At 37.4% G+C, this 13,622-nt stretch overlaps 2 protein-coding genes and 1 long non-coding RNA gene across 3 annotated transcripts; 2 read left to right on the forward strand and 1 right to left on the reverse strand.

Moving 5' to 3' along the window:
* The first annotated feature begins 2,825 nt into the window (after positions 1-2,825).
* RpL10 (ribosomal protein L10) lies at positions 2,826-3,972 on the forward strand. The gene is made up of 5 exons (XM_064684811.1): positions 2,826-2,952; positions 3,066-3,095; positions 3,165-3,470; positions 3,543-3,705; positions 3,767-3,972. Exons 2-5 carry the CDS (start codon positions 3,073-3,075, stop codon positions 3,929-3,931), a joined length of 657 nt encoding a protein of 218 aa, XP_064540881.1. The 5' UTR covers positions 2,826-2,952; positions 3,066-3,072; the 3' UTR covers positions 3,932-3,972.
* Positions 3,973-4,116: 144 nt separating this feature from the next.
* On the forward strand, positions 4,117-12,273 carry LOC135430242 (cytochrome P450 307a1-like). The gene is made up of 2 exons (XM_064684822.1): positions 4,117-4,407; positions 10,762-12,273. Exon 2 carries the CDS (start codon positions 11,114-11,116, stop codon positions 11,720-11,722), a length of 609 nt encoding a protein of 202 aa, XP_064540892.1. The 5' UTR covers positions 4,117-4,407; positions 10,762-11,113; the 3' UTR covers positions 11,723-12,273.
* On the reverse strand, positions 5,838-6,382 carry LOC135430251 (uncharacterized). The gene is made up of 2 exons (XR_010436581.1): positions 6,235-6,382; positions 5,838-6,128 (listed from the first exon to the last, which is right to left on the reverse strand). It is a non-coding gene; the product is annotated as an uncharacterized LOC135430251 (long non-coding RNA).
* Positions 12,274-13,622: the final 1,349 nt, after the last annotated feature.

The following is a 13,622-nucleotide window of genomic DNA, read 5'->3' on the forward strand; positions in this document are numbered from 1 at the left end:
GTGGCGCGCTCACAGCGGGAACTTGCATTTGTGATACAGTGCTCACCATTCTACTTATCTGCTTCGGCTGCACCTCACTTGCCGTGGTAGTTATCTCCTGGCCATCGTTCAGTCTTTTCCTGGGTGACCGTTGTGTCATCCTATTCAGCTCGGAGATGATTCTACTATATTGTACGCTGGCTGCGTACCAATGGTAACTCCATTACTGGGGCGGAGGCCCTGCCTGTGCTGTGTCTGCAGTTTCTTACAATAAGAACTGCGAATAAAAGATCATGTCGCGTGCCAAACGAAGGTGGAGTTGCAATTTGAACACTGCAAGGTTTACGCCTGGCCCCTGGCCATGTTTCTCCGATGTTAATAGAGACATATATTCCCTCAGAATTTTATCGCAGTCTTCCCTCCTACGGCCTTCTAACTCACGACAATAATGAGCTTAACATTTAAGTAATGGCGGCAACAAGCCAAATACAATGTACATTCACAGGGCAAAAATACATACTTCAGAATATCCTTAATACTAAACAACCGATAACTTAATTCGTACCGCAACAGAAAGCATGCTGTGTCTGCTGCGCCCTAAAGAATCTGTTTAAAGCCATATTTCCAACGAGGGGAGTATGTTGGATTCTGCAGGAATGGCATCACCATTAGCAAAAACAAACAATTAAATTTAAATTTCATGCATTTAAAGAGGTTGCACATTTTGTTTATCAAAACAACTGTTCGTTGTAAACAAAGCTGGCATGCCGCTCTTGCACTTGCACCCGGGCAGTATGAATCGGAGCATTGTCATGTTGAAAATACTATTGCAAATCTCCAAAAATGTGTTTAAAATGGGAATAGCTGTAACAAAGTCATCATTATAAGTTTTAGCATTCATATTTGACATAAACACTTAAACTCGTATGGCCCATACCAGGAGATGGCTCACCATCACACCTCCATCTCGACTATGAAGCCGGTTCACTGGTGTTCTTCCTAACGTAGATAATGGAAGTAGTAGTTATATCGTGTGTGCGCTCGTGCAAAATTCAAGCGCATTTCCGAGCTACGCCAAGTGGAGACTTTTTCTATAATTTGAGTCTCTTTAAATGTGGAGCATTTGTTAACACTCGTTGTATGGTTGATGACCTCGCTGTAACGCCAACATTTTCCCTGATCTTTGCGGCAGAGTCAGGGGAGTTGGACGCTTCTCTTAAAATATCCTTTTGTCCTCATTGGAAATCACCCTATTATTACCACCATTAATATTTTTACAATATCCCGACATTTTTCGCAGGAATACGGATATAACTCTTCGGCTTCTAAGAATTCTTTTGGCTAAATTACACGTTGACTGACCTGCATCCTTGTAAGCTTCAATTTTTGCCTTTTCTTCCACGGATAATGATTTATCTCTAGCCATATTAATGGTAATAAAATATTTGAGCTGCAAAAAATTTTCAGTTAATAAACACCTTATACCGTGTTGTTGTTAAAAGCAAAATTATTTATATAATAGTTGACTTAGTTTTAAAACAGTTGCTAAAAACCATTGGCAACTCAACAGCAAGATTAAGCTGCGGTGGCGAAACAAGTCAAATTGGTTCCCTGAGCGAATGACTAAATCTTAATTGCGCTCTCGGTCTGCCCTAAACCAAACTTTCACTAGACTTTAAATTTGAGCATATCATACTATTGACTACGCAGACCTGCCTCAAAACGCCATAATGGTGGCTAAACGGTTTTGAAAGGTATATGCACTTACTGGCAGTGTGGACTTCAAACATTTCTTATAACGTTTTCGGCAGGTGCGCCTATATGGACATAACTGTTAGTTTCGCTTTCTAAATATAGAAATGTTAAAAAGTTTCGAAGAATTATGTGCCCTCATAACTTGTACTAGTTATTGTGATTTTCGTTTGGGTTTTAAATAATGTAAAAGGAAGGCGATGTTTTAGTAGTTTTAGAGCCATAAGGTTATAACGTACTGCGGCTTACGTGAGGGCTTTGACTTGATGAGAAGGTGCCTCTAGCCTGGAACTGGGCCATTATTAGATTCTACAGCCTCTGGACGAATACATAGCTTTTATTCAAACCACCTAAGAATAATAATAATAATTACAGTACTTAGCTATTTGAGAATGATGATCATCGTATCGGACACAATATACCAGAACGGAATTGGACGCGAAATTAAAAAACCAAAAATGACTTCTCACAGAATGTATGTAATTAGAATTTTATTAAAAGAGACAACAAATCAGAACACAAAAACATATCGAAACTATCAATATATACAGATATCTAACGTACATATGTACCACAATTATCAGAACGCCTCACGAACTCAGACTGCTACAACGAACAAGAAACCAAACCTATGTACTAATAGGTTTGGTTTTTAAAAATTATTCAATCATGCTTTGGCAAACATTCCAATGAATAATGAAATTTACAAAATGCGGGTTGCGCAGACAATAACAACAATAGCGTGTACATCCGCAAATGCAAACCAAAAACCTGGATAACCTAACAATGAATATTTATATTCTCCACGACAAGACGGACAGACATGGAAAATATATATTTTATTGTTTAATTTAGGTTAGTTTTAATGTTATTCGTTTATGGTCGCTTGATTACATGGCCCTGAAAGAGATTACCGATGTGCAGCCGAAATATATTTGAAAAATGTATACAGGAACAAAATTATGTTTAATTTTTGTTTTTAATAAGCCCCGGACCACTAGCCCCAAACTTATTTATATAAAATGGAAAGCGATTCCTTGAGTTAATTGCTGATGTTATCTTGACACATTTTATGGAAGTGTTCAAACTGTGTTTATCCGCTGTGACTAGTTTTGTAAAATTATCGGTCGATAACAATCTCTTATAAACTTCCGCTTGCGACCCTTACTTCCTTTCGATTTTAGCTGTGCTTGGAGAGGAACACTTCATCTTCAAACATCTGTAAATACTTTGCTATTATATTTTCATGTTGTAGGTGGATGAATTGTGTAACTTTTAAAGTTAATTAAAATTACCCTCGTTAGTTAAAAAATTTTAAATATGTTTAATTTCAGATAGAAAATGGGTCGTCGTCCAGCTAGATGGTATGTGTATATAACTTTTTACGATAAACATATTTTCTGCATAAGTTTTGTTTAATATATTTATATTAGTTACCGGTATTGTAAAAACAAGCCATATCCTAAGTCGCGGTTTTGTCGTGGTGTACCTGACCCGAAAATTCGAATTTTCGATTTAGGCAGGAAGAAGGCCACTGTTGAGGACTTTCCGCTATGTGTCCATTTGGTTTCCGATGAATATGAGCAATTGAGCAGTGAAGCCCTCGAAGCTGGCCGCATTTGCTGTAATAAGTATCTCGTGAAGTATTGTGGAAAGGATCAATTTCACATCCGAATGCGTTTGCATCCATTTCATGTCATTCGCATTAATAAAATGTTGTCTTGTGCTGGAGCTGATAGGCAAGTTTTTACTATACACACTGACGATCTCAAATGAGCGTTTTAATCAATTGCTCTTCATACATTTTGTAGGCTTCAAACTGGTATGAGAGGTGCTTTTGGTAAGCCGCAAGGCACTGTTGCTCGCGTCAGAATTGGTCAACCTATTATGTCAGTGCGTTCCAGTGACAGGTACAAGGCACAAGTTGTAGAAGCTTTGCGTCGCGCTAAGTTCAAATTTCCTGGTCGCCAAAAGGTATTCATGCAATATTTTTATATGCATTTGTAGAATAACTATGTATATTTAATGTCAATAGATCTACGTATCTAAAAAGTGGGGCTTTACCAAGTACGATCGGGAGCGCTATGAAGAACTCCGTGATGACAACCGCCTTGAACAGGATGGATGTAATGTTAAATACCGGCCAGAGCATGGTCCAATAGCCGCTTGGGAAAAGGCTCAGCGTGATGTTTATGCTTAAATCAATAATAAACATCAAAGGATAAATGTCCATACAGCATACATTTTTCTTGTTTAATGTGTCTGGATGATTTATATTTTATTTATTTTAGAAGCAATTTTGTGCTGTTAATTCGTTAGGAAGCGCAAAAATAACGAAAGGGACAAACCAAAGAATAAATTAAGAAGCGTGCTCTAGTCGGGAGTGATCGATTAGAAGATACCAAAGACAAATGTAAAAACAGCAAAATGAGTGACGCCAGTACATTTGAATGTGACGAAAAATTTCTAGTGGCTTTTTGCACGTCAAACGCCACGCCAGTTGAGGGTTTTCGTCTCGCTGAAGTCGTGGTGCAGACACGAGCAACGAAGTCTGTCGCTAGGCTGCCTTCGGCACATCTAGTCAATGCTAATTTGCGTCATTTCGTTTTCGAAGTGCATTGTTCGAAAAATGTTTTGTACGTACGATCGACGCTTAGTATTTTTTATCAATTCAAGGTATGTAAGATATATTACCTAAAATACAATTGTAAAATATAAGAACTTTCTATGACACAACATAGTATGCAATAACTATATTCATGCAAAGCCCATGTTAATTCCCTTTATCGGTCCGTATGTATCTCAGGATCTCAGCACCTATAAGAGCTAGAGACTCGACTTTGAACGTAGGTCCAAAGTGCTTTGATTTTAAGAGCTAGAGTCACCAAATTTTGACATGTAGCTTCTATAATAGTATATGCAGGTTGTTTCATTTTAAGCTATCGCCACACCTACCTACACCCCATAGTCATAGTCAATTTTAATGCAATTGTATTTTTGAGAATATACGAATATTGTATAGCACAAAGGAACTACAGCTATTTTCATTTTTTTTTTTTTTTAAGGTGAAAATGAATTGGAATGGCTATCGAGTAGAAGCGTTAGCAATTCATGTGGTCTGTTAGTAGTTCCATTCTATTGTGGAACCTACTTTTTTCTTCAATTTATTTTTATTACTGCTAAAGGAAATGAGGTCATAGCGCAAGCAAAATTTGTTGGTCGAAGAGGGATCAGAGTATCTCCTAGTCGAATACTCCCGACTACAGCATTGTCACTTGTTGTTCTCATCTCGCGTTACTTATCCTAATATATATAATGTCTTTATAGATACACCGAACTCAGCGTTGAGTTTTCGTAACAAATATTATCTTCTTTTATTACAACATACATACATACACATATGTACATGCAAAGCACATATGCACCCATGCCGCTGCTGCGCAGCAGATGTACTTCTTTATTTAGAGCCTCACTGCGAAATACTTTTTCTTAAAATATTATCCCTGTTTTTTTTGCTGAGAAAGAATTTAAATACAATGTACTTTATGGGTTCGAAGATATTTCCGGCTGCTAGATATATATATAAAAAATATGTGTGTACAAAAAGTTTCCATTCACACATGCTAGCGCTTAAGAACTCTTTCTAAAAATAATCATGTGAAATGTAACATTTTCGCTTCGACATTACCATTACTTTCAAAAATTTATATTACTTGTTACTTCGGAAGTAAAGAAATGCGATCGAAATTTGAGAAAAAATCAATTCGTGGGCATTGTTGCTTGTATATATATAAGTTAACAAGCAACCCTCCGGCCTAAGTGCTAAGCAACTGTGCGCTCACAATGCTGACACATCAGGATCTTTGGTGCAACGCTGTGGGATGGAGCTATTAGGAATGATGACCAGACACTTGCATATGTCGCAAGTGCTGAGTTATCATTATGACTATAGTGAGTCGGCTTGCCGACCATGAGTTTATAGCATGATACTTTTTCCGCTGCTTTAAGTTTCAATTTATTAATGTTTGGGAATTCAGTTTTGTATCAAGCGTATAACAAAAAGCATCGTCCGAATAAATGCACTAATCCGGCCTGGCCGAAATATATTTACATACATATATTGTTTTATTGCCACAACACAAGTCTGGCGATAGGAAAGCTTTTAGCATTCCCAGTGTAATCTTGATTAACCTGGAACCGGCTACCTGAAGATTAATCCACATCATTGACAGCAGCGGCGTCTGGACATCAATCGGAAGTCACTCAACAGTTCTGCAACGACGTCATACGGACACCGCCCGGTCAACATCGTAATTGGCGACTAACGGGATAAAATACACCAACAAACAGAAATTCACGTCCCATATAAGAACATGTGACGGTTTAGAGGAAATCGACTTTTTATATGGGAACGAGAGAAATTTAAATAAAAATTAGCAGCGTGAAAGTGAACATTTAATAGTTAATACATATTTGATATTGTTACTGATATTTGATACATACTTGTTATTTGATTTTGATTTCTGAATAATTGCGTTATTTGTGTTGCTATTTGTGAATAATCGGACAAAATACAAATGTAAAAAGTTTATTGTTTATCAACGTTATTATTATATAATATTTCTGCCGACTGTGCGTAACAATCGGCCGAACAATTTGGCAAGTTTTAAATACATCTCTCCGCTGATTGCTCATGAGCATGAGCATGGGCATATACATAGGCATATTAAAGCAGAATACGATAGCGACGAAAGGCAAGATGTAGGATACTGTCCCGAAACACAAAACCAAATAGAAACCAATAGAAACAGAAACAGACGCGACTAACAGCGTCCTTTTTGAGCAAGAACGTCGTTTTAAAGAAGAATTTCGTGTTAAGCTTATGGCCGTGAGAAATCAAGTTGACACCTTAAGACTAGAAACTCCAGGTGGAAGTGTGTCAGAAAGTAACCAGAGACCCAAATAATAAGTGTGAAGTGAGTCTAGACATTGTGAGTTTAGTCCCAACTTTAGACGATATAATGGTTGTTAAGCAAACTACGAGGACGTATCCATTTTACGAAATAAAGTTTGCGGAGCAGCAAGTTTTGTGCTAACATCGCACACTGCAGTACTTTTACGCAATTATCGCTGGATTGCACGTACGCCGACAAAACCTCCTTGCGTGTGCTCCGGCAGCAACTAGAACTGGTTAGGTAAGCTGATTTGGGACTAATAGCCCAATCACAAACAAAGTCGTCATGACTCATGACGAACAGGGAGCTTCTATACTCAATGCAGAACTTAGAGATGACGCCCTACACACCTTCGTGTGTGGTCTCAAGAGATCCTCGAAATCATAATTCCTTCCAGCACAGCCCATCCGCTTTAGCGTTGGCTCGCGAGGCTGAGAATAGCACCGAAAGAAGCATGTTTGCTGCTTCATATGCGAAGGCAATTGGAGAGAGAAGTCAGGCAGCCGACGGTAATATACAAGGAAACCGTTCACAGACTAAATAGGGAAAAGGCCAAGAAAGAAACCCGCATTTCGTCGGAGGACAGCCTCAAGGCAGACCGCATACGATCGAACCTGGTCCAAAACATAACGATAGGGAGACCCTAAGCCAGCACCAGGACCAGCCCATGGATGTCGATCCATCGCTGTCCAAGCTCAGACAATTGGGGAAAACCATAGAAAAACGCACGTCAGAGCGTATGACGGGCCAGAAACACCAGCACGTCAATATTGTGTCTCTGCAGGCCTCTAACCAAGAAGATCTAGAGTATTTGAAAAATGATAAGAATTTATATAAAAAAACAAGCTGAAATTGTTGGTGGCTTTTAAAAGTGAACGAATTTGAGGATTCTGTGCCCTTCGTGCTGAAAGGTTTGGTGTAGTTCGAAACTTACTAAAAGCTTCATATGGCTAAATTAAGCAACCGTGAAAAGCGAAGCGAATTCGCTTCCAGAGAGTTTGAGCTTTGACCTACACTAGACTGCGCCAACACCAAGCGCTTGGGGGCTTCATTTAACAGGCAGCCGTGCCAACTTGTGGATCGGCCTTTTGAATTTTCCGCCACCGGCCGTGGTCACTTTTGCCACCCTAACGACGCCGTCCTCTCCTGTTTGCACCGCCGGGTTGTAGATTACCCACGGCGATCGCTAAGTACTCTATACTTAATATAAAGCTAGAGCTGGCTTTGGCGACCTCTCGATATTTAAAATATTTTGTTGGCTGGCTCGAGGTCCGGGTTAGTTAAAATAAACAGTTGAAAACAATTTAAATTAATATTTTGCTTCCAATATATTTCGGTTGCACATCGGCAAACCGTTTTCAGGGCACTAACACCTACACTACACAATTAATTGAACATTTTACATACATTATTTCACACGATGCACTGACGTGGATATTGAAACTGAAACTGTTTATCATTAGGTGTCTGTACAAGTGAGCGCAATTTTTTGTGTCTTTCTTGTAGTTTAGTCGATTGTTGGTTGGTGTTTTAATTATGTATAGCATTTCCAACGTGTGTCTTTTGTTGTAGTGTTGTTCTTGTTGTAAGATTGTTGTTGCATCTAAAAAAACTGAAGCAACAAATTTTTAAAGAAATTCTATAAATATCGGAGACCCTCCGATTGGGAAAGATATTCTCTACATAGGCGAGAGTTGGAATTTTTAAACAAATTTCTCTATAACCAATATATACAACATATCGAGGATGGGATTAAGACTTGCTTTGTCAATTCGAAAAGAACAACCTCCTCGATTCCGTCAACTAAGACACTTAGGACGCTGAAAGCTAATTCAGATTTAGGTATAGCAGATCCCTTTGCCAGATATTTTAGCTCGAACTTTCAAAAATGTTATAATTGCGACGAGGGCTCTTCCCTTAGCTCCATTCCTAACATTTTAAATTTAGGAAATATTATATTTTCAAAGGAAGATTTCTATGCAGCCGCTAGGAGCCCTAATAACTCTTCTCAATCGGACTGTGATGGTATAACAGCACTTTTTCTAAATTCGTGTATAACATCTCTTTATGAGCCTTTACAAATACTTTTAGCCAAATCCCTTTCTGCAGGAGTATTTTTTAAAAAAGTGGAAAAATTCTACAATCACGCCAATTTTTAAAGATGGTAGGAAATGCAATATTCGTAATTATAGGGGCAATGCAAAACTAAGTAATATCTCTAAATTATTCGAGCGTATGGTCGTCAAACATATCTCCTTTGTAATTAAACCGTATATGGATCCTAGACAGCATGGCTTCTTGCCGGGCAGATCTACAGTAACCAATTTAGCGATTTTCTATAACTTTTGTATCCAGAACTTTGAGCGTCATTGTCAGGTTGATGCAGTGTATACTGACTTTTCTAAAGCCTTCGATAAGGTCAGTCAGGGGTTTAGGCTGGGGTTTCACTCTTCTTTATTAAGCTGGTTAAAATCCTATCTGTCTGATCGTTATTATCGCGTACGCATCTACAATAATTTGTCCGCGACTTATGTCCGCTTCTATTTAACTGATTTATTATTGATATAGGGAGTTGCTTCCGTTCGTCCGATTATCTATTATTTGCCGATGACCTGAAAATATTCAAATGCATTTCGTCTCAGCATAATGTACTGGTTATGCAGAAGGACTTACACAACTTGTCTGAATGGCTTGTCCAGCAATGCTTTTTCCGATCCGCTCATTTTATTTGTTATGATCGTGACTGATTGAAGGTGGGCTTTACTACTGTGTCTGCAAGACACGTATTCATCTTGAGCATCATCGAGCTTTTCTTTACACTTAATGTTCGCATTCACATTAATTTTTTGGTGTACTTCTAACTTTGATCTGAAACTCCAATCGAGCCATGCGCTGCTAACTGTGCCTACTATTGAGGCTGTTAAAAGGTTGGTGTCCATTATAGTTTGGTTTGGGGTTTGTTCTAGAATACTTTCGTATTTTTCAGGCTGTCGCTACTGTCGTATTCTTGCTTTATTTCTCTAAATGAATCTCCCAACTCTTGCACTTAGATCAGACAATTAGTGAAGTCACACTTGTCAAAGCACTATAATGCTAATCATTCATATTCGACGAAATTAATCAGAACCAGAACAAAAGTACACTGCGGTGTGGTTTAGTGCAGATACCTGACGTGTTGTGTGGATTCTAATGAACTACTGTTGGCTGCCAATTAAAAAACAATGGATAATACATATTAAGCTTTTGCTATGTTTGACTTCCAAATACTATCTATTCAAAACCGTTCTCAAGCAATATCGCTGATCTTGCGCCTCGTACAATATATCAGCTTACCGCCGCGAACCATTGCCTTCAGAGTGCTGACAGAACAATTTACTGTATGAGCATTATGATTGCAAGAGTTAGAAAATTGCAAATATATATGTATATACTTAGTTAACATTGAAAACCCTCTTATAATCTCGGAAATCGATAGGTGCTTACATTTCAACTTCAGGTATCACAAGTAAGACTGCTCTTGTCGGGAAGATACATGCTACACTATATATAAGGCCAAGGTGACGTCATAAAGTTTTGAATTCCTATTTCGAATGGATTTTGCGAAAAGTGTAAAAGACATCTTAAATAAATTTTCATTTTTATATATCCTATTTGGATACAAAATTTGAACCGAAATTTCAGACAATAATTCATTGGATGGAAAGAAAGGATGGATTTTCTTCATCTCTTGTTGCACATTTGCAACACTTTTCGAAGTGAAGGGTATTGTTGTTGTTCTTCATAGTTCTTGCTAAGTTGCACAGCTGTTACAAGAACATCATTATAGTGAAGCTAAAACAAACTTCAAATATATTATTTTTGTGCTTGTGACGTATATTAATTTATTTAGGAAAATTTAGATACAGTTAATAAATTGACATAAAAAATCTGAAAATGCCTTGCAAACGTTTTGAAAATTATAATTCCGATTTAACAATGCTAAAAATTAAAATTAAGATATCGCAATATTCACAAATAACTATTTTTATTCTTATTTGTTTCAAAATAGTCATATATGTATCTTTCTATTTTACAGCTCTTGCCCTTTGCGACTGCTCATTGTTACAACAGAAACGTCGGAACTTGGCCCGACGACACTGCTCTCCTCGAGAAACATCATCATATTTCGCAAAAATGTCTCGTATCAGCTGCAATGAAATCCATAATTTAATGCAAAACTTAAAAAACGCCATTAAGCCTTCGGTTCGATTATGAATACAAAGAATTTCAACAAGTTATTTTGTATTTCGATGAAATTTTTTGGGAAATCAATCAAGGACATCCATTAGATTTTTTACCTTGGCTTTTGCCTTTTTACATTTATCACACGCAAAAAATATGTCATTGGTCTTCCACTATTCGCAAATTTATTTTGGAGCGGGTAATTAATGAAAGAGAGTTGCATATCGATATATGTAGATGAACCAGACATTGATTTTACAGATGCGCACTTGAAGAGTCTTATAGAAAATAAAAACGTGTCACGTAATACAATAATTTTTATGCTAGAAGATTTTATAGGTGGTCACTCAGCTGTTGGAAACTTAGTTATGCTAGCTCTTGCTTACGTAGCCAAGGATCCTGTTATAAGAAAAAAAATTCAATGCGAAATCGATTGTGTATCAGAAAGCAGTCAACGAACTATTACCTTACATGATATGGATAAAATGCCTTATACCATGGCTACCATACTGGAAGTCTTACGATACTCATCGTCACCTATTATTCCGCATGTAGCCACAGAAGATACATCGATATTAGGTTATGGCGTTACTAGCGGCAGTATTGTTTTTATAAATAATTATGTGCTCAACATGAGCCATAAGTACTGGAAGGATCCTGATAGATTTCAAAGGTTTTTAGAAGTGACTAGCAGTGTGTCAATGCCACCAAAATGCCATGACAAAAGGAGATGCTCGGAAGAGTCTGATTCAGGTATTGAGTTTGAAAAAGATGCAAGAATACACAATTCTTCTGTTCAACATCGATATATATAAGCTAAATAAACAAAAAATGAGAGAAAACTATAAGCCAAAAAAATTGCAACTTAAAAAAAATATTCCCCATCTTTTGCCTTTTAGTTTTAGAAAGCGCACATGCATTGGACAAAATTTAGTGCGTGGATTTGGATTTGTTTTGTTAGCCAATATAATACAAAACTACAATATAAATAGTGTTGATCTTTCAACAATTTAAATAAAACCTGCTCTCGTAGCTTTACCTACAATTTGCCTTCCGTTAGTATTAATGGTTGAAACACGTATATAATATTCAACATACATACATACATACATTTAATTTAAATTGAATTATTTTAGTAAGGTAGTGCAATTGTATTTGTTTTAATGCCTTTCTGTTTTTGCTCACACATTTAAAGTATTGCATTAAGAATTAAAGAAGCACATTAAATTATTAAGGATTATAAATAGCTTATTAGGGATTACCATGATTCACGTAAAGCTTAAAAGCATATTCTATAAATATATATTCTAAATATTGTTCGATATATGTATGTCTAACATATATATATTTATTAAAATAAATAATATGTATAAGCGAATGTGAAATATCTGCTCTTGTATTTTTAAGGGACGACAATTGAAGAATATATCTTATCCTATACGTATTTTAAGTCTATATTTTCAATTTTTAAGTTCTCTTTATGTACATAAGTAGTTACATAAAGAGTTTTTCGAAAGACTGAAAACGCGTTTTATATGCTTCTTTGAATTCTATCAACAGCATTGCAATTGCGATTGTATTGTTTTCTTTGCTGCTATTTTAATTGGGTTTTTGTCATTAAGACTTAAGTATTGGTGTTGCTGTTGGGTAGAGGCGGCGGCGAGTAGTGTGGTCTGTAGCGACTTCGAACCCTACCGAGGGAACTATTTATTTTTTTTTGGCTAGTGTGGCTGTTGGGTAGAGTCGGCGGCGGAGGGTATAATGTAATTGTGCAAATGTATGTTACAGGAAGAAGGAAGCATCTCCGACCTCATAAAAAATATATATTCTTGATCAGCATCAGTAGCCGAGTCGATCTAGCCATGTCCGTCTGTCTGACCGTCCGTCCGTATGATCGCACGGATCTGAGAGCCTATAAGAGCTAAAGACTTGAAATTTTAGCTGTAGGTCCTCCTGGTGCTCGCGCAGGTCGAGTTTGTTTCCGATATTCGATAACTTGCCCCGTTTCCAATAGCTATCCTCACCTCCCCGCTACTACCACATAGCTATAAATCAGGTAAAAACACCAATTTATGCTGACGACAAGTTTGAAAATATACAAATATTCGATGGTACAATAAGATGTACTGTAGAAAATTTAATCAAGATCGGTTAAGAAAACACAGAAATTATTAAAGAAAATGTGTTTTGACTTTTCTCCCATCGCCGGCAACAAGCGCAAATTGCAAGAATTTCTGTATACATGTACACACACATTCATGCGCGTCTGCTTTGAATTCTATTAACAGCATTGCAATTGCGGTTGTATTGTTTCCTGTGCTGCTATTTTAATTCGTTTTTGTCTCACCAAGACTCATTGATTGGTGTGGCTGTTGTGTAGAGGCGGCGGCAAGTAGTGCGGTCTGTTGCGAGTTCGAACCCTATGGAGGAAACTCATTGATTAGTGTGGTGGCTGTTCAGTAGAGGCGGCGGCAAGTAGTGCGGTTAGTGGCGAGTTCGAACCCAGCATATGGAACTTTTTTTTTCATTTTTATTAAAAGCTGCATTTGGTGTTGGAACAAGAGGGTTCAGGGTATCCCCTAGTCGGGAGCTCCCGACTAGAATCTCTTACTTGTTTTTTTTTAAATTTATCTTTATTACTACTAAAGTAAGCGAGCGCGAGATTTTTTTTGTGTTGAAATAAGAGGGTTCAGGGTATCCTCTAGTCGGGACCTC

Source organism: Drosophila montana, unplaced genomic scaffold, assembly GCF_035044405.1.
Source record: "Drosophila montana isolate Dmon_TW-CO22-7 unplaced genomic scaffold, ASM3504440v1 contig_1449_1, whole genome shotgun sequence".
NCBI lineage: Eukaryota > Metazoa > Arthropoda > Insecta > Diptera > Drosophilidae > Drosophila > Drosophila montana.

Bases quoted from the DNA above. Each gene is read 5' to 3' on its own strand.
- RpL10 (XM_064684811.1), top strand. From the start codon at position 3,073: ATGGGTCGTCGTCCAGCTAGATG. The intron at 3,096-3,164 runs GTATGTGTATAT...TATTTATATTAG, and splicing joins GGTCGTCGTCCAGCTAGATG to TTACCGGTATTGTAAAAACA. The intron at 3,471-3,542 runs GCAAGTTTTTAC...TACATTTTGTAG, and splicing joins TCTTGTGCTGGAGCTGATAG to GCTTCAAACTGGTATGAGAG.
- LOC135430242 (XM_064684822.1), top strand. From the start codon at position 11,114: ATGAAAGAGAGTTGCATATCGATATATGTAGATGAACCAGACATTGAT.